Source organism: Carassius gibelio, chromosome A8 (assembly GCF_023724105.1).
Source record: "Carassius gibelio isolate Cgi1373 ecotype wild population from Czech Republic chromosome A8, carGib1.2-hapl.c, whole genome shotgun sequence".
Classification (NCBI taxonomy): Eukaryota; Metazoa; Chordata; class Actinopteri; order Cypriniformes; family Cyprinidae; genus Carassius; species Carassius gibelio.
The window spans coordinates 28077264-28097728 of NC_068378.1; the positions used below are offsets into that span (position 1 = coordinate 28077264).

Genomic DNA, 20465 nt, shown 5'->3' on the forward strand with positions numbered 1-20465 from the left:
GATTCACGAACCCGCTCCGAACTCCCGAACTGACTCAAATGATTTGTGGTCGCGTATTGAACTCCCTAACTGACTCAAATGATTCGCAAACTCCCTCCCGAATCCCGAAATGATTGAAATGATTCGCGATCCCCAAACTGACTCAAATGATTCGCGAACCTGCTTTCCACTTTGAAAAATCCAGGAACAGGGGCTGACTGGCCATCTGTGTGATCTGGAGAAGGGCCGGTAAAAGTTTGATTTATAGTCCAGAAAATACAGGAAGTAAGGAACATGAGAGGAGAAAGAGTTATTTGCTAGGGATGATGTTAGGAAGTGATATTCAGGTTGCTACATTTTTAATGATTACAGTAGTTACAGCTAAACTTCAACATTTTAGCTGTAAAATGCCACATGCAGTAGCTAATATTGAGAAATATTTTGTAATTTTACTTTTAAAAATGTTGGTAACATTACAGTTAATGCTTACAAACTTTGATGATTTTGAATACAGAAGTTACATTTGTAATGGTGTATTTTCATTTAGATGTGGTATTATTATTTGTGCGGTAAGATTAATTAATTAATAAATTCATTTTAAGACAGCATGGAATAATATGCTGTTATAACAGCATATTATATAATCTATTCCATGTTATCTTTCAATAAAATCTTTTTTTCTTTTTTCTTTTTTTTAATCCATTTCATAATTTGTTTATTCAGGTTGAGCTTAGACCAAGAGCAGAGAAAGACACTCACTCCAGATCAACTTTAAATATCTCCAAGTCAGATAGTCACAGCCTAGAGTTTTTTTTTTTTTTTTTTTTAATCCACCCTCAGAAGAAGACAAAATACCTGACAGTACAGAGAGTGTTTAAGCTGAGTGTTTAAATCAACAGTACACAAAGATGGCGCAGACAGACTGTTGTCTAGTTTCCGCGCCGATTGCTTTGGGACGGGTTTAGTCAAAGTCCAGGGCCGTTTTTTATTCCCAGTCCGTCCCTGCCTGAGGGTGAGTAAAACATGAGGTGACTTTCATTTTAGGTGAACTGTCCCTTTAAGCTATCTTGAGCAGACCTCTGGAAGACGTTCTTCCAGTAACATTAATGTTTGTTCAGATTTATCTGGTCTTTAATAATGTTCTCAAAACGTTATTTTCTGAGACATTTTAGTTGGCTCATAACGTTTTTTGAAATGTTACTTCTTGTTTCAGAACGTTTAGAGAACATTCGAGAATAACGTTTCCAGGATGTCTGCAAAAATGATAAATGGAATGTTTCCTTCATATTCGCATAACAAAGAAAACGATTTTTTTTAAAGAACAGGATGTTCATGGGAACGTTAGTTAGCAAAACGTTCCCTATGTTAGCGTGCTGGCACACAGCTGATGTCACAGATAGAGGAGGACTGACTCATGACTCAGGGCTGATGATGATTTCTAATATGTGTTCTGTTTGTCTGTGGTTTCCAGCATCAGTGTGTGTGCAGGGAGCGCGCATGCGCGGCTTCACCGGGACGCGCAGCTCGAGATTCTTCAGCATCTGGAGGAAAACATGCGAGCATTGACATGCGTGATCTTCCCGAGAGGACACCCGTGACCCGGTCCGGCTCGGAGGATGTCCGGGAGCGCGGCGGCGGACGCGGACGGAGGCGTGAAAAAAGTTAAAGTCAAGCGACAGATCAGGTGCATCGTGAAGGATCTCGAGCACATCTTGGGAGACCTGAAGGATGTGGCGAAGGAGCTCAAAGAGGTGCGTGAACACGGCGTTATAAGCGCTGCTGATGATGAAGATGATGATGATGAAGATGAGGTGCTCATCTGATGTTCATGTCCATCGAGGCCTCGTGTAAATATGACATTTACTGTCTCTGATGCTCGACATCATCATTCGAGGGAATCAGAATCAAAGAGTCGACTCTTTTCTGACTCGCGTGTTTGATGTGATTGACAGCTGTCATTCATTCAATCATTCATTCAGTATTCATGAGTACACTGGGTCTCTCAGATATCAGATATCACAATAAAGCAGCAATATTCTATTTTTTATATTAAACTAAACATTTGCATCAAACAACGATATCTACAGTATAATAGCTTTTTAAAAAACAGTGATGTTAATGTTTATTATAACTTGAATGTCTTCAGGCATTACAGCCGTATTTATCAGATTACAACTGTGTGATAATATAGCGATGATATAAACACACTTCACGCAGTCAAGGTCTGCTACACATCGCTTCAGGAGCCAGAAACTGAACAGAAATATGTCATAAGAGCTTTCTTTCTGAATGTTCGCTGATATCACACGTGCATCTCAGTGACGTCCGTGTGACGTCACGTTTACATCCGCAGGACGGGATCAGAGGTCAAATAGAGTTTAGAAGATGTCTTTAAGATGATTTCGATTAGATGTCAAACTGATCTTCAACAGATGTCCCTGCGCTCTCTGGCTTCAAATGCACGTTTTTATTGTTTTATAAACGTTTTTTCTTGGTTATATGAACGTTACAGGAATGTTACATTCTGTTCAGAACACGTTATAACGTATAAAATTTATATAAAACAAATATAAAAAAAAGTATGCATGTGGATGTAGTTGCAGATTATAGTTATTAATTGAGTTGTTAAATATTTCCTGGTTTTGTTCATAATTAGGATTGAGTTAGGGTCAGTGTTCACAAGTGTACAAGTGTACATTATTATAATTCTGTGCACATTTATGATGGCAGCAGGGGATGAGTTGCTCTTTTTCTGTTCTGGAAGTCTGTTGGGTTCAAATGCATCCATATGCAGCTTTATGTTCTTTATGTTGAACTTCAGAGGTCATTTATGACTTATGCCTGATTATTCAGATATCGATTGCATATTGCAGTTACATAACGACTCGTGTGTTTTCTGGTTTCTGAGCTCGTCTCACGCTTGACTCTCGCTGGTCCTCAGGTGGTGGAGGAGATCGACTGCTTGACCTCTGACCTCCGTCTGGAGGAGGATCTGATGGACAGCTCCAACAGCAGCTCCAGCAGCAGCACCACCACGGCGTCCAGCGTCAAGATCTACCCCGAGGAGACGCTCTTCAGACCCCCAGCCGTCCTGAAGAGATCCTCGGCGTCCAGAGCCCAGGAGATCCCGGCCAGCGGAGCGCCGCTCAGAGACTCTGTGGAGGTGAAAGGTCACGCCGGCCGCTGTGCTCAGACCACGAGGGAGCGCGTGCGCTTCAGTGAGAAGGTCCAGTATCACGGCTACTGCCCCGACTGTGACCTGCAGTGTGATGTGGACGGCACAGATCTGCACTTACACACCGGAGCGATCGACGCCAGACACAGCCCCGTCCATCAGACGCTCCTGCAGAACGGTGCACTCGCCTTCCCCTCGCAGAAACCACAGAAGACCATTTTACGCAAGTCCACCAGCACCACTGTCTGACGCAGACTGAGGCTGAACTTGTATTTGTGTTTGGAGAGACGCTGTACGACAGAGGAAGGGTAAGAGAAGCAGGCCTTTCCTTCATCAGTCAAGGAATAATTCAGCCAGAAGTGATCAGGAGGAGTGTGTGTCTTCATCAGGTTTGTAGAAATGCAGCACTGCATCAGTGTCTCATCAATGGATGCTCTGCAGTGAATGGGTGCCGTCAGAATGAATGGGTGCCGTCAGCACTCCAGTCCATCAGTGAACATCTGGAGAAGACAAAACCTGAAACACATCCAGCATTAAGATGATTTTAACTCAAACACTTCCTCCAGTGAAGACGTGTTCTGCTGTCGTCTCTCACAGATCTGTGTAACCGCTGCTTGATCTGTGCAGATTTCTCTCCTGATTCAGACCAGAACACTGTTTCACTGGAGGAAGTGTTATTATGATTATAGACTCTGTGTGTTTGAGTTAAAAGCTGAAAACATTTTGATGATCGGATTCATCAGGTTGTAAAAGACGTAAAAAAAGAAAGAAAAAAAGCTTAGAAACACTATCATGGATTTTATCTTTTGCTAGTTTTGGAGAAAATGAGAATGTAAAACAGTTTATTTATCACCGCTATCAACTTGGATGAAAACTGTGGAAATGTGAAAATGTTCATTAAATATCTGAAGTATTTCAGCAATGAGATGAAAACATCAGAGATGATGAAGATATGATCATGAGCAGATGCAATTAATTCTGAATACAGCATAAAAGAGTTCAATACTTGACATAAAAAAGATTTACTGAAATAAATATACACTTTATTTCAGCTAGTTTCTAAGGCAACACAAAACATGAAAAAATTAATTACTTGAAATCATTTTTTTTTAATTAACTGAAATATACATTTTATTTCAGCTAGTTAACAAAGTAACACGATAAAAAAAACAGTAAATAAAACAATAAAATAATACTTTAAATAAAATGTTTTTTAATTAACTGAAATATATATTTTATTTCAGCTAGTTTCCAAGGCAACACAATAAAAAAAATAAACAATAATAATTACTTGAAATAAAAACAATTAACTGAAATACACATTTTATTTCAGCTAGTTAACAAAGCAACACAATAAAACAATTAATTGCTTTAAATCAAGAACATATGTAGTTTCCAAGGCAGCATTCCTCATATTTGTAAATAACTAAAGCTTAATATATATATATATATATATATATCTAAATAAAAAAACAAAACATCAGAAAATAAGTTCTTATTCAAAATCTTTAGAGCGAGATGTGAGGAGATTGTGAGGAGCAGAGCTGTTGCGTGTGTTTGAGAGAAGCTCATCTGCAGATCAGTGGGAGGACAGAAATCAGTATTCATCTCCTACACAGCAGCGTCTCATCTCTGCTCCTTCTGTGTGTGTGTGTGTGTGCAGGTCTCTCACACTCAGATCTTCTTCAGCTGGTGCTCGTGCTTCCTGACAGAACGACCCGAGGAGCACGCGATCCTGACGGAGATCACACAGGAGACGAGCCCCAGAACCAGACGCAGAACAGAGTCAGACGTCTGCAGACAACTTCTGTGTTTTTGTAAAGAAAGCCTTCAGATACAATATGCATATTTTTGATATTTTCTAAGATGATTTTAAAGATGTCACACGGTAGATGACGGAAAATGTATTTATGTACTGATTAAAAACATGAAGTCCTCTGCATCTGAACGTGTGTTTATTGAGTGACAGATGTGTGTGACTTTGACCTCTGACCTCTGACCTGTGAAAACACTGATGGTGAGTTTGGCACAGACACACACAGATGTGTGTAAATGTGTTCACCATGGAGTAAAAATAACTGAAAAAAGTCTCAACTCTTTTATCTCTTCATTCATTGTTTGGGTCAAAATGATACATTTCTCTTTCATGCCAAAGATCATGAGGATATTAAGTTAAGATCATGTTTCATGAAGATATTTACTTAAAACTTAATTTCTGATTAATAATATGCATTGCTAAGAATTCATTTGAAGAACTTGAAAGATTTTTTGGCCTGGTTTTGTGGTCCTGCAGGCTATAACCCCGTCAGGAGGACGTTGAGAGAATGCTGGTCTCAGCAGTGATTATATGAGCTTCAGTGAAAGTGAGAGCACATCTCAGGTGAACGTCCCGCTGGTGTTTCCATGTTTTTATACGTCCTGTCCCGTCTCATTAGTGCAGATTAAAGTCTTCAGATCGACGCCACACATCTGCAGCTCATTGAGACGCCCTTATATTCACAGCACCTCCACTTTAATCTTTAAACGTGTCTGGTTCAGGAGGGTCTCAGCTTTCTCTGAGCTGCTGAGTGAAGAACACTGAGGTGTACGGTGTGATCCTGGACGTGTGGCGTGAGACCAGGCTTTTACTTCAGCTTAATGAGCAGAGGTCTTTACACCTTTAACACACAGACGGAGTTTCACTGCTGCTGGTGAGGACAGAAGAAACCTCTATCACCAGCAGAACATCAGACTCAAATCCAGCCAAACCCAGTGAAGAGAGTGAGGAGAAGATGACAAACAAACACCACGTTCTGCTCCTGGAAGAACACAGTCGTAGGATTTTACTACTACCTTTGATTAAAAATAGAAGCTCAGTAAAAGCACTTTATAAATCATCTCTTCACTGGTTATTATTTCAGAGAAATCTGACTCTGTGAACACAGCACAATGACCATCTGCTCTTCTGCTCCCAAAGTGACAAATAACAATTATATTTCTTTCTTCTGAAGAATTATTCAGGGTTTTGTTATATATTGAAGCCCTTTCTGCATTGAAGTAAAAAGTAACTGCGACTATAACTTTTTTTTGTCAAAATTGCAAGTTTACAATTCTGCATTTATAACTTGCTATTCTCAGGAAAAATTATAATTTTCTTAATAAATTAGTCTTTTTGTCTTTACAAAATATTGATTGACTGATATGTGTGTGAATAAATTACAAAATGTATGTGAACATAAAGTCTCTTTTCTCTTAAAAAAAAAAATCTCCGTTTTTAATTGGTTCATGATTTCATGTTTCATCAGCAACATTTCACAAAGTAAATGCTCCACAGAAGAAATCATTCAGGTTTGGAAGAAAATACAAGGTCGAGTTCATCTTATGTAAATGATCATTTGTAATGATTGTATAATGCAGGTGAGCTCATATATAATGAAGCAATGCTGTTGTTGTGTAATATGTTACAGTGTAACTCTGAAACTGCTCCAGAGGAACTCGTGCACGCGCAGCAGCTTCAGCAGCTCCTCCTCATCTCATCTTCATCTTCACTCATTCTGCTGCACCGGGAGCTCGAGGCTCGCGGATCATGGCTCGGTTCGGTGTGGTGCTGCTGTTTCTGTCGGTGTTCTCTCAGCTTCACCGTGGATCGCAGCACGAAGCAGGTGCGCAGCGCGCGCGGACGCGATGGACGAACAACGGGCGCGCGTACCAGCTGGTGAGCCCGGGGTCCCGGTACGTGCCTCCGGGACGAAGAGAGGCGAGCCGAGCAGAATCCGCGCCGGTGACCGTGATCACAGACCGACAGAACACCAGCGCGGACTCTACTGACCGGATGGTGTCCGATGACTCCTACGATCCCTACAAATCCGTCAGGAACGCTCCCTATAGTCCACACTACAACTACTACGACTCGTACTACAGACCCAGACCGAGAAGCGCGCTGAGGCACCACGGATACGGAACCAGATACTTCCAGAACGGTGAGAAGTGCGTGTCATGAGTCTGTGAGCTCATGATGATGATGATGATGATGATGATGGTGGTGGATGTGCACAGGTCTCCCGGATCTGGTGGTTGACCCCTACATGATCCAGGTGTCCACGTATGTCCAGAGAGCGCCCGTGTACAGCCTCCGGTGCGCGGCCGAGGAGAACTGTCTGGCCAGGTGTGTGTCAGAGGAACAGTCTCTCTGTCCTCCTGTCTATTCGAAACATCCAGTGTTTTATTGCATTAAGAACGTTTCTTTTTGGTTATGTGAACGTTAGAGAAACATTCCATTCTATCATTTTGAGAAAGTTACATCTGAATGTTCTCTCGACATCTAAACTCCAATTTCTTTATGTTTAAAGAACTTTTTTTTCCTTGATACGAACATTCCATTCTAGATTTTGAAAGACATTATGAGAGCATTCTATTGTTATTACTGAAGAATATTATGGAGAACATCCAGATGACCTCGCGAGGAGGCGTGGAGAACACTGTTCTAAGAGATTTCTGAAATCTCCTCTGTGTTCCTCAGTTCTGCTGCAAACGCTCGAGATTATGACACCAGGGTTCTGCTGAGGTTCCCCCAGCGCGTGAAGAACCAGGGAACCGCAGACTTTCTTCCCAGCAGACCCAGATACACCTGGGAATGGCACAGCTGTCACAAGTGAGGAGAAAACAAGTTATTCATAGCGTGATGCAAAAGAAAATATTTGAATGTACACTAGTTTAAAATCAATTCAGCAAGGATGTGTTAAATCGATCCGTGCAAACATGTTACAAACAAATCAATGCTGTTCTTCTGAACTTTCTGTTCATCTGTGAATCCTGAAAAATACAATATCAGTTTCCACAACTGGAACATTGCTAATAATCAGAAATCAAGCAGTAAATCATCATATTATCCTGATTTCTGAAGATCATGTGACACTGAAGACTGGAGGAATGATGCTGAAAATACAGCGGAGCATCACAGAAATACATTACACTTTAACACAGATTCACACAGAAAACAGATGATTTACACTAGAATAATATTTCACTATTCTTACTGTATTTTTAATTTAAAAATGCAGCTTTGATCACAGAAATAAATTACACTTTAACAGATATTCACATAAAACACAGATATTTTAAATTATAATAATATTTCAAAATTTTACTGTATTTATGATCAAATAAATGCACCTCTGATGAGCAGAAGAGACTAATAACCCAAAACCTTTGAATGGTGAATAATCTGCTCCTGTTCTACATAAGAGTCGGTGTGTGTGTGTGTGTGTGTGTGTGTGCTCAGTCACTATCACAGCATGAATGAGTTCTGTCATTACGACCTGCTGGACTCCAGCACACAGCAGCGCGTCGCCGAGGGTCATAAAGCCAGCTTCTGTCTGGAGGACACGTCCTGTGACCCTGGACACTACCGCCGCTACGCATGCACGTCTCACACACAGGTGTGTAATAACCCACACACACACTCACACACACACACAGCACAGACGACACAGACAGTGTGATTATTCTCCATCGCAGGGTTTGAGTCCCGGATGTTACGACACCTACAGCGCAGACATCGACTGTCAGTGGATCGATATCACAGACGTCCAGCCGGGACGCTACACGCTGAAGGTCAGAGAGTCTCCACACGAGCTGCTGGTGCTCTGAGGATCTTCTCAAGGGTCTGATGTGCTTTATTTCAGATTACAGTCAACCCAGGCTTCCAGGTGTCAGAGTCAGACTTCAGTAATAATGTAGTTCGCTGTGACATTCACTACACCGGAAACTACGCGCACGTATCCGGCTGCAGCGTGACGTCGTAAGTCATGCACTTTCTTCATCTTACCTGAAGGAAACCAGCTCGTGTGTCAATCCTGCAATCCTTCTCTTCACAGACACTAGGACTCGAGAGAACCCAGGAGCAGTGAACATCACCACGACCTGCTGAGGATCACAGAAATAAAACCAATATCTGTGAAAATAATGATGACAGACACGGATCAAAACATGCTCGGAGAATGTCTCCTAACGTTATGAAAGCATCACTTCAAAGGGTTTTTAAACGCTCAAAGTAAAATCGTTACTGAAACATTCCATCATGAGAACGTTACATCTGAACGTTCTCTCAATGTTCAAAACATCAGTGTTTATGTTAAAAACATCTCGCTGTTCAAACCTGCTGTGCTATCATTTTGAAAGTGAAGGATTTCTGAACACAGGTCTAAGAACACGCAAATAACATCAGAGGAACGTTGTGAGAACATTGTTCTAAGAACATTCCATTAACATTATTTTAAGAAGGAGTTCTGGAACCTTTATAAAACATTCTCTGTGAGCTGGGTAATAATTTCACAGTAAAGCCTTACAATATTCCAGTCTGTACGGTTATTCTGTCTTTTTGAGTGTAAAATAATGATAAAACTCCATCCAGTCGTAGTTGTAGTGTTTTTTTCTTTCAATGCATTATCTATGTTAATTGTAATGTTTCTACAAATAGTTTGGTTTAGTTTTAGGGATGTGTGCAAAAAAAAAAAAAAAAAAAAAAAAAAAAACAGGAACGTTTAATAAGAGGCTGAAAATATGAACATCATTTTCAGATTAATGTTTGATATTATCTGTCTACTTTTTTCAGCCTCTTTTCAGAGGTGTTGCTGATATTATAAATCCCTTTAGTCTAGGAGGCACAAACTTGAATAAACGCAGATGAGAATATGTTTTCTTAACTTTCATGTGTTTCATGTGTATTTGGTTTAATGCTTTGCTTTATTAACCATATTCTGTGGACAAAGTTGTAGCCAGAAGTGAATTAATCTGAGAAAACATCCCAAACTGTCCTCATTTGTAAATAAAATGAATACAATACATTTTTATTAATTATTAATTAAAATGAATCTATCATTTTTTGTTATTAATATTATTTGATTGAAATAACCTTATTGTTTCTTTAACGAATCCAAAATTATCTTAATTTAATTTAATTTGAATTCATTCCTCCAGTCTTCAGTGTCACATGATCTTCAGAAATCAGAATAATATGATCATTTACTGCTCGAGAAACATTTCTGATTATTATCAGTGTTGAACACAGTTGTGCTGCACAATATATATATATTTGGAACCTGTGATACTTTTATCAGGATTATTTTATGAATACGGTGAAAAATAAGAGCATTTATTTAAAATAAAAATATTTTCTAACAACACTACCCTTCAAAAGTAAATTTTTTCTATCTTTTTTTAAAAATGCTTTTGTTCAGCAAGGATGTGTTATTTGATAAAAAGTGATAATACAGATTAATATTGATAGACTTTTATAAGCTCTGCGGGTGTGAGTTAAATCATGTCCAGAGATTCTAGAGAATGATTCATGAAGGGAATGTTTTTTAGGGCTCGAGTTTGTTTGTGTCTGTCGCCCTCTGCTGGCGCATGCGCGTGTCTGCGTGTGCGCGCGTGTGTCGGGGCCGCGCGCGCTGAGGACGCTGAGGGAGGCGCGTGCTCGTGTCACATTCTTCAGATGATCCGCTAATCGGCAGAAACACAGACAGACGAGCGGCGAGAGACAGACAGCAGCGGGAACGAGGTAACGTCATGGCAGACACACGCACAACATCCGACACGAGAGACCGAGAGACGCGCGGGAAACCGGAGAAACACGGAGAGAGCACGGGAGATGCTAAAGCTAATGCTAGAAACAAAAGACACAGAGAGAGAGAGAGAGAGAGAGAGAGAGAGAGAGACACACACAGACAGACAGCAGCATCTCCATCATCTCATGAACATCCATCAGTTTGTTTTGTGTTGGATGTGAAACATAAGCGTCAGTGACTCTTTTCTTCATGATTCTGCTCTTATTAACAGCTCCATCACTTATTCTGGACGCAAAAAAATATTTATGAATTTTCTTCAAAGTATAAATAACTCTCATATGCTGGTTAATGTTAACCAGTGGTTAAATAGATACTTCATAGTTTAATAAACTCACGTTCAGCTCTGATAGCCACGCCCACAAACCCACCATCCAATCCCGTTCTGATGTATGAGCCCAAACTCCGCCCCCTGTACTCGGAGTGACGTCACACGAGTGTAGTACAGTATTGGACAGTGTGACCCTGTAATGATGTGTGTGTGTGTCTCAGAATGCTGGCTGAAGATGGACGTTCCTGAATACCTGGATCTGGACGAGATTGACTTCACTGATGATTTACCTGTGAGTTTATGATCTTTTTATTATTATTATTATTATTATACCTGTTTAAACATGCTGTATGGATCTTCATTCCACGTGATCGTATCACAGAACACAGACTTGAAACATTTTTCATATTAATCTGTTGTGTAGTATAGGGGTCGACCTTTATTATACGATTATTACAGATAAGTAGATCAATAATCAATGTATATCTGGTGTAAAAAATAAAAATTTATATAAAAACTGAGAATAACAAGGGCTCTGACTTGATGAAAATCGTTTTAAATAATTTTATCAGCAAATCAGTTTTGAAAACGATACCGATAACCATTAAAAAGCTTAATATCGGTGCCGATAATCGGTCGACAGTTTTTAAAGAGTTGAACCCATTTGAGCTCATATATTTACTTCTGAGATTAAACATTAATAAACGATCAGCACTTTCACATATTCACGGTTCTCTAATGACGGTTAATGTTCACATGACATGCAGATAATCTAATAAAGTTTGTAATCTTTTAACTAAGTGTTTTAATTTGATTTGTTGTTATCTCAAAATTGATTTATTTGAATTTAACATTTTATTATTCAATATTTAGTAAGCATTTTATTTTTTATTTAAATTACTAATTTTTGATTAAATACAAAGTGTTATTAAAAAAGTTATTAAAATTTGTCATTTTAAATTCTTAAATAATTTTTTTATAAATAATTTTTTATTTAGTTTATTTTTTATTTTACACCTATTTATTAAATTTTTATGTTTTATGGTTTAACTATTCTGTGATGTTGGTTAATGTTCACATGACATGCTGCTGAACAAATAATATTACATATTTCTAAATTTTTTTTTTATTTATTAGTTTTTACTTTCATTGATTTAATTATTTTAATTTAACATTACAATTTAACTTTTAAAATGTATTAAAGGTTTAAATTTTACATTTATTATTTCATTAATGTATTGTAACTATTATTTACGGAAGTTCTAAGCGGCCATGCATTATAATATTTTTGTTCTTGTTTTCTCGTTATAACGACTTAATTTTCTCGTTATCTCGACATAACGAAGTTCGTTTTCTCATTATAACGACTTCGTTTTCTCGTTTTCTCGACATAACGAAGTTCGTTTTCTCATTATAACGACTTCGTTTTCTCGACATAACGAAGTTCGTTTTCTCGTTATAACGACTTAGTTTTCTCTAAGAAGTTACAAAACTGCGCCAGCAGGTGGCACTATAGACCTGAATATAACTGATGGGGTGTTGTACACTATCCACTTTACTGTACGCGGACCTTCCTCGTGATCGCTATAATTTGTGCAGTCTTCATTACTGACATTTAATTAATTCATAAATGTTAAATGCTTGAATCAATATGAATATTTTGTGTATTAAGTTCCTGCTAGATGCATGAGTTTCACCAAGCGTTCTGGGTCATGAAATAACTGCTTATCAAAACCAAGGTTGACATCACTGTATTCTGTTTATCTACAGTAGGACGGGATTTAACGATGTAGGCTGATGTGCTTCTTTTCCTTATTACTAATCTTTATTGTTAACCATATTGATGAGAAATGTGATGTATATGTAAAATCCATAGGCTAATTTAATTCAGTTTTGTTCTATAATGTTGTAATCGTTTTTTTCTACACACACACACACACACACACACACACACACACACACACACACACGTAGTCCTACACATAGACGCTCTTTTCAAACAGAAGCTTGTAACACACATGATATCTGCCACATCATATAAAGACTACTGCAAATGACAAATTATATATAATTTTATGTAAAATAAAGGGAAAATGAAAAGTGAGTTTAATACAAGCAGCTCTAATGGCGCGGTGTTGCCATTTAAACATGTTAATTACAAAAACAAAACGTTCGTTGTACTGTCTCTGGAAAAATCAACAGTGATTGATCAGCCTTTATTTATGTACAGTATTGTAGACGTTATTACCTAGGCGAAGCTAAATTTGCTGAAATATAGGCTACAGTAAGAGCGCCTGCATGGTGTCCATCAGATGCCTGTCACAGTTGAGTTCGTTACTATAGCAACAGTAAAACTGTCATGTCATTATAACGAGAAAACAAACTTTCGTTATGTCAAGATAACGAGAAAAATAAGTCGTTATAACGAGAAAACGAACTTTGTTATGTCGAGATAACGAGAAAAATAAGTCGTTATAACGAGAAAATGACTTTCGTTATGTCGAGATAACGAGAAAATGACGTCGTTATAACGAGAAAACGAACTTCGTTATGTCGAGATAACGAGAAAAATAAGTCGTTATAACGAGAAAACGACTTTCGTTATGTCGAGATAACGAGAAAATGAAGTCGTTATAACGAGAAAACGAACTTCGTTATGTCGAGATAACGAGAAAAATAAGTCGTTATAACGAGAAAACGACTTTCGTTATGTCGAGATAACGAGAAAATGAAGTCGTTATAACGAGAAAACGAACTTCGTTATGTCGAGATAACGAGAAAAATAAGTCGTTATAACGAGAAAACGACTTTCGTTATGTCGAGATAACGAGAAAATTAAGTCGTTATAACGAGAAAACAAAAAGGAAAAAAAAATTATAATGCATGGCCGCTTAGAACTTCCGTACTTATTGTTTATTTAAAAAAAAATTCTGTGGTATAATAATAGTCAATTTTTTGTTTTATTTTCTGTGTATATGCTTTTTATTTAAAACTTTAAATGGTACTTTTTGATTTCATTTTATGTAAATGTTTGCGTTTTAAAATAGTTTATTTATTTTTTGGTATTTTATTTAGTTTATTTTTATGTTACACCTATTTATTTAAATGTAAATGTTAAATGGTGTAATGAACTATTCTGTGATGTTGGATAACGGTCACATGACATGCTGCTGAACACATAAGATATTTCATGTTTCATAACCCGTCTGATGTGTGTCCTGTCTCAGTTCAAGAGTATTCCTGAGCTGTGCCGAAGACACGATGGAGCGAACGACGAGAGACAAGGTACTGAAGAGCTTCAGATCTATACAGGAGTCACAACATTTCTACTGCCTTCTATAGAGCTGCTTCATAACTGAACTCTAAACTGAGCTGAATTATGACACCCCTGGCTTCTGTAGAATGGCTTTAGAATTAAAAAATGAATTCTGAATTAAAAATCACATTGAATTGTGGATTTGAATTGAATGTAACTGAACTGAATAATGACTCTATTCTCTTCTGTGAATTGGTCTCATATTCAATGAAGTTTGCATCATTGACTCAGTGCTTTTGTTTTGTTTATTACTTACTGAATCTGTTTTTACTTTAAAATAATTTATTTCAACTTTTCAATTTTATGAATTATTGCATTTTTATTGTTTTTCTTTTATACACATTTATTTAAATTGTACCTTTTATAACATTTTTGTGCAAGTGTTTTATTCAACATATTTTTACAAAATGAAGTTATTTCAGCTTCTGATTTGTATGATAATTAGCTTGTGAGACTCGTTTGGGAAACACTGCTCTAGTTAAACAGTTTGATGTGGATATTAAAATTATGAATATGTATTTATAGAATTATTGATTCTGTTATTTTCTTAGTGATTGCTGCGAAGCTGCTCAGTATAAACAGTTTCTTTTGTAAAATTTCAGATTTTAATATTTCTGATTTGATTTTTGTTATTTTTTTACATTTTACATTATATTGATTTTTTGTTTTTATTTTAAAATGATTAATTTATAATTATTAAAAAAAAATTATGCTGTGAAGCTGCTTTGTAACAATCTATTTTATATATTTTTTTAAATCTTATTTTAATATTTCTGGTTTGATTTAACTTTTCTTTTTTTACATTTACATTATAAACATTTCTCTTTTATTTGATTTTAGTGAGTTATATATTATTTTAATAATTTATACTTCGTTAAAATTTCTTATCTATTGGTGTGAAGCTGCTTTGTTTTTTTATTTTAAGATTTATTTCAAAGTAAAATTTTTACGATTGAAATTTTTTTTTTTTTTTTTTTTTTAAATTAAAATTTAATTTATGATTACATGTGCTGGTCATATAATTAGAATGTCATATAATTAGAATATCATCAAAAAGTTGATTTATTTCACTAATTCCATTCAAAAAATTAAACTTGTATATGAATGAATATAATATACAAGTTTCACTTTTTGAATGGAATTAGAGAAATAAATCAACTTCTAAATGATATTCTAATTATATGACGAGCACCTGTGTATAAGGAGATACCCGTGACTCGTTGCAGTGAGTGTGAACGCAGCTCGTTGGGTTCTGGGTGATTTCCCTCCATCAGTGTTTCGATGTTCACATCAGGACGGGTCGCTCTCGTGTGTTTCAGCTCCGTCCATCAGCTGGGCTCGTAGTGCGGCGTCACACGGAGCGGGAATCAAGCCCACGGGCATCGCTGATGTCTACAGCAAGCTGCGGCCGGTCAAGCGTGTGTCTCCTCTCAAACACCAGCCGCAGGAGACGGAGAGCGAGGAGAAGAGCGGCGAGCTGACCGCAGACATCAGCAAAGACAAGAGCAGAGGCCTGCTGATGTTCGGAGAGCTGGAGCACTACGACCTGGACATGGACGAGATCCTGGACGTGCCGTACATCAAGTCCGGTCAGCAGACGTCCAGCCTGCCGCGAGAGAAGAGGAGCGCGCTCACACACTCCGAGAGCATGAGCCACGGGACACACTTCTGTGCGCTCTCTCCCGTCAGCTGGCCACACATCAGGAAGTCCAAGTCTGTGGATCAGGACTATCTCAGGACACAGAGCGCTCACGGATCCGAGCCGGACCTCGACCGACCCGACACGCTCCCTCTCCAGCCGGACAAAGCCCCGAAGCAGGACAAGCCCTGGAGGACGTTTGGAGAAGCTGATGAAGAAGCCAAGAAGACGCAGAACATCCTGAACATCGTGAGAGAAGGACAGATCTCTCTGCTGGTGAGAGACGCCTCCGACTTCACTCTCTTTGACTGTGATATGATCTTCTCAAGGTTTTCCGCTTTTGACCAAACAGTATACATTTAGAAATTTACAAAAATCTAAAATTGGTGACTTTTTAGTGGCATTTGGTTTATGAACACACAAAAATTGAGCGCATGATTGGAAAAGACTGGTGGTTGGAAATAAATAAATAAATACATTTTTAAAAAGTTACAAAATAACCACCAAAGAAACAAAGGGAAAATGTGAAAATACAATCTACAAATCAGTCGTGATGCTGAAAGAAAAGTGCACTGCTAGTTTTTATTTGAAACCTGAAATACTGCAGTAATCGAAAATGATTAAAAAAAACTGCATTCTTTTCAATGGGGAAAAATGGTTTATAAATAAAATAAAAACTGCATAAATATTAATTGGTTTTAATATAATTCTCTTAAGTACAAAAAGCAAAAATGTTTTTAAACAAAAAAAATTATTGCCCAGTTTTTTCTGTATGTATATAATATATATATTTCAAGTAGGGATGCACAATATTATCGATATCCAATATGGCAATATTTTTCAAATATTTTTGGTCGATTTATTTTTTCTTTTCGGTTCGTTTTGAGCAAAAACTCATTTGATAAACATTATGAAAGCCATGAAAATATAATTTTTTTTTTTTTTTTCTGAAAGATGCAGTTGACTGAATATCTTAATATTTCAGTTGTGGCTTTAACATTAACAGATGCTCTAAAGCAGAAGAGCTGTAAAGAAAGCTTCTTGTATTAATGATTTAATAAACCATTTGAAAAAAATATTTGACACATGTAATGTAATGTTTGTGATTTTTATTCATGAAAGCTATATTTCTGACCTTTAAATCTAAGCAGACTGGTGATTTTCTGACATCAGTTTCTGCTTTATTTATCCAGATGCACCAGTGGCTGTGAGGGTGTGCTTTATTTAAGATCAGTTTTGTGATGTGATCTAACCGTGTGTGTCTTCAGCCTCATTTAGCAGCGGAGAACCTGGAGCGGATCCGAGACGAGGACGAGAACAACCTGCTGCACGTGTCTGCGGCTCAGGGTCACACCGACTGTGTGCAGCACCTGACCTCACTGATGGGAGAAGACTGTCTGAACGAGAGGAACACACAGCAGCTGACGCCCACCGGCCTCGCCGTCAGGGTACACACACACACACAGAGACACACAGAGACACACACACAGAGACACACACACACACACACACACAGAGACACACACACACACACACACACACAGAGACACACACACAGAGACACACACACACACACACAGAGACACACACAGAGACACACACACACACACACACACACACACACACAGAGACACACACACAGAGACACACACACACACACAAGCCCCTTTCACACTGCACGTCGGACCCGCAATATTCCCGTAACATTGCCTGGTCGCCTTCTGTGTGAAAGCAACCACGTCCCGGAATTGATTACCGAATCGAACCCGGGTCGGGGACATAGTAACATTGCGGTAATCGATCCGGAACGAGCGCTGTGTGAACAAAAGCCAGATCTAATTCGGTATCGAAGTGATGACGCGCGTTATCGCGCGACTTTTTTACCGGCTGTTTTGAAGGAAGATCAACATTCACGACGAAAACACATGTGCAAACTGTAATGAAGCAGAGTTCAGTTAGTTCCTCACTTTCCGCGCTGATGCCGAGATCGTTTGCTTGCTTCAGTTAAAGTATAACGTGCCAAGCTTTGTCGACTCGTACATTACACGTCACGCGCTGATGTCACGTGTCGTTACGGGATCTTCAAGGGTTGTGTGTGAAAGCACGCACATATACCGGGTCATCACTGGCTGTGTGAAAGTGCCAAATCTAGCGACCAGGGACCAATTACAGGAACACTTTACCCCTGTATTTGCTGGAATGGCAGTGTGAAAGGGGCTACAGAGACACACACACACGCACACACACACACACACAGAGACACACACACAGAGACACACACACACGCACAGAGACACGCACGCACGCACGCACTCACACACGCACACACACACACACAGAGACACACACGCACGCACACACACACGCACGCACACACACACACACGCACACAGACACACACACAGACACACACAGAGACACACGCACACACACACACACACACACACACACACAGAGACACACACGCACACACAGACACACAGAGACACACACACACACACAGACACACACACACACACACACACACAGAGACACACACAGAGACACACACACACGCACACACACACACACAGAGACACACACACAGAGACACACACACACACACACACACACAGAGACACACACGCACACACAGACACACAGAGACACACACACACACACAGACACACACACACACATACTGGTTTTTGTGGTTTAGCAGTACTTTGATGGCCAAACCAGTTGGATGGTGGTTTAAGGGGACACCCCTTTCCCGGTGTCCTACAGAGATGATAAAACTATCAAAAATTTTGTTTTACTCTGCAGAACACAAATATCACTTTGGATTTTCTTTACACACAATAGAATGGATAATATGACAATATGATATTTTGGTGGTACACAAGGACTGTCACGCCCCTCCTATAATGTTCCCGCCCATTACATAATTGGGATTTATAGGGTCAGATTGATTTAGGAGGACACTCGTTTTACAATACACAAAACATGTCAGTTTTCTGGATTACAGGGACAATGTGTTTTACAGGTACTTGACCCCATACACAACACACAGACATGTCCCTATGCTGCATTACCAAGACTGAGGTGGTTAAAGAGTACCGGATCTTTAACACAATACACAACTGCACATCGTCCAACATTACAGGGACAAATGTGATTTACTGGAACCTGATCGTACACAACACACAGACATGTCACTATGCTGCATTACCAAGACTGAGGTGGTTTACTGGATCTTTAACACAATACACAACATTACAGACACCAATGTGTTTTAGAAGTACTTTAATAATGACTTAAATTTGTGACATAAAAACAAATAAACAAAAAACGTAAAATTCGCCAATTATTAAAATGGGTAATCTTTCTATAAAAAAAGGAATGCCACACAAATCAAAACAAACAACAAATAATTAAGTCTAATTTACCAACTTAAAAAAAAACTATAAATCAAAAGCCATGCCTCATGTTGTAAGTACCTCACTAAATGTTAGGGATGCACCGTTGACCGGCCATAAATCGGAACCGGACGGTTTTTGCTTAAAATACACGATCGGCCGATTTTTCCGTAAGTGCGCCCGCGTGCACAGACTACATTGTAATCATTCGCTATCATGTCATTTGTGTGGAAGTATTTCAAAATCTGTGTGCTGGACACGGGCAACACGAGCTACACATCTGAGGAATAGACAGCAGGAAGCGAACAGCCGCTGGTGTACTGCTGCACAAATAAAAGCCTTTCCTGTGCTCACTGAAGCTGCTCGAGCGTATCGTACCTTTCCGTGCCCTGCACAAGCGAAGACAGTGAAGGATCAACTTCTTGCGAGCTGGATGAGAAACGACACAGATTAAACTGTGACAAAACTGAAATGTTTTTTTTTTGTAAAGTAGAACTTGCATACACGTTTGAAAAGTCAGAAGTAAACGTCAGTTCTGTATAGGATTATTTTCCTTTTTCCTTAAAATTACATTGACTTAATTTGATTTAAAAATCACCTGCTGAAGCACACTGAAAAAAGGGTTTCATTCATCCAATTAAAATATTTTTGGGTAATGATTCACAATTTTATTTTTTAACTTGAGAATAGTTCTTTATTTTTCATTGGCTCAAGTAAAAAAAAATATATAGATGTGAATCATTACCCTATTTTATTTATTTTTGTAATTGGATGAATGAACCACTTTGCATCTGTGCTTTATTCGCACCAACATTATTTGATTTTAACATTTTGGAATAATATTTATATAGCATACTTTTATTTAGTCTCATTGGTAAAGACCTTGTTTTAAATTTAAAACCAAATTTTAAAACTAAAATACTATATGCTGATTAAGAAACCTCTTATTGAATGTGTGTTGATTGTGTTGTTTGGACTGTAGAACTATGCAGTTATTGCCTTTAATTTCACATGGTTACAGTTAATCTTTTAATTTAAGGCCAGTTCTATGTAGTTTCAACCCAATCCAAAAACAAAAGCTAA

General features: G+C 38.4%; 3 protein-coding genes across 5 annotated transcripts in view; all 3 read left to right on the plus strand.

Moving 5' to 3' along the window:
- The first annotated feature begins 803 nt into the window (after window positions 1-803).
- LOC128018081 (protein Largen-like) lies at window positions 804-5090 on the plus strand. 3 transcript variants are annotated; one of them, XR_008184722.1, is made up of 3 exons: window positions 804-1730; window positions 2921-3462; window positions 4818-5090. XR_008184722.1 is itself a non-coding variant. In XM_052603462.1 (2 exons), exons 1-2 carry the CDS (start codon window positions 1596-1598, stop codon window positions 3401-3403), a joined length of 618 nt encoding a protein of 205 aa, XP_052459422.1. In that variant the 5' UTR covers window positions 804-1595; the 3' UTR covers window positions 3404-4611. The 3 variants fall into 3 exon arrangements, 1 of the variants encoding a protein (XP_052459422.1); XR_008184723.1 differs by lacking the exon at window positions 4818-5090 and adding an exon at window positions 3544-4611; XM_052603462.1 differs by lacking the exon at window positions 4818-5090 and having other exon boundaries at window positions 2921-4611.
- Window positions 5091-6701: 1611 nt separating this feature from the next.
- LOC128018082 (protein-lysine 6-oxidase-like) lies at window positions 6702-10129 on the plus strand. Its single transcript, XM_052603464.1, has 7 exons — window positions 6702-7113; window positions 7190-7298; window positions 7653-7784; window positions 8415-8571; window positions 8651-8746; window positions 8818-8933; window positions 9010-10129. Exons 1-7 carry the CDS (start codon window positions 6720-6722, stop codon window positions 9014-9016), a joined length of 1011 nt encoding a protein of 336 aa, XP_052459424.1. The 5' UTR covers window positions 6702-6719; the 3' UTR covers window positions 9017-10129.
- Window positions 10130-10531: 402 nt separating this feature from the next.
- The window catches only part of LOC128019114 (synphilin-1), a 32031-nt gene continuing 22097 nt past the window's right edge, over window positions 10532-20465 (plus strand). Inside the window, exons 1-5 of the mRNA XM_052605164.1 lie at window positions 10532-10694; window positions 11251-11321; window positions 14257-14314; window positions 15665-16260; window positions 17253-17432. Of these exons, the coding sequence (XP_052461124.1) occupies window positions 11265-11321; window positions 14257-14314; window positions 15665-16260; window positions 17253-17432 (891 nt within the window). The 5' untranslated portion in view covers window positions 10532-10694; window positions 11251-11264. The remainder of the gene's footprint in view (window positions 10695-11250; window positions 11322-14256; window positions 14315-15664; window positions 16261-17252; window positions 17433-20465) is intronic.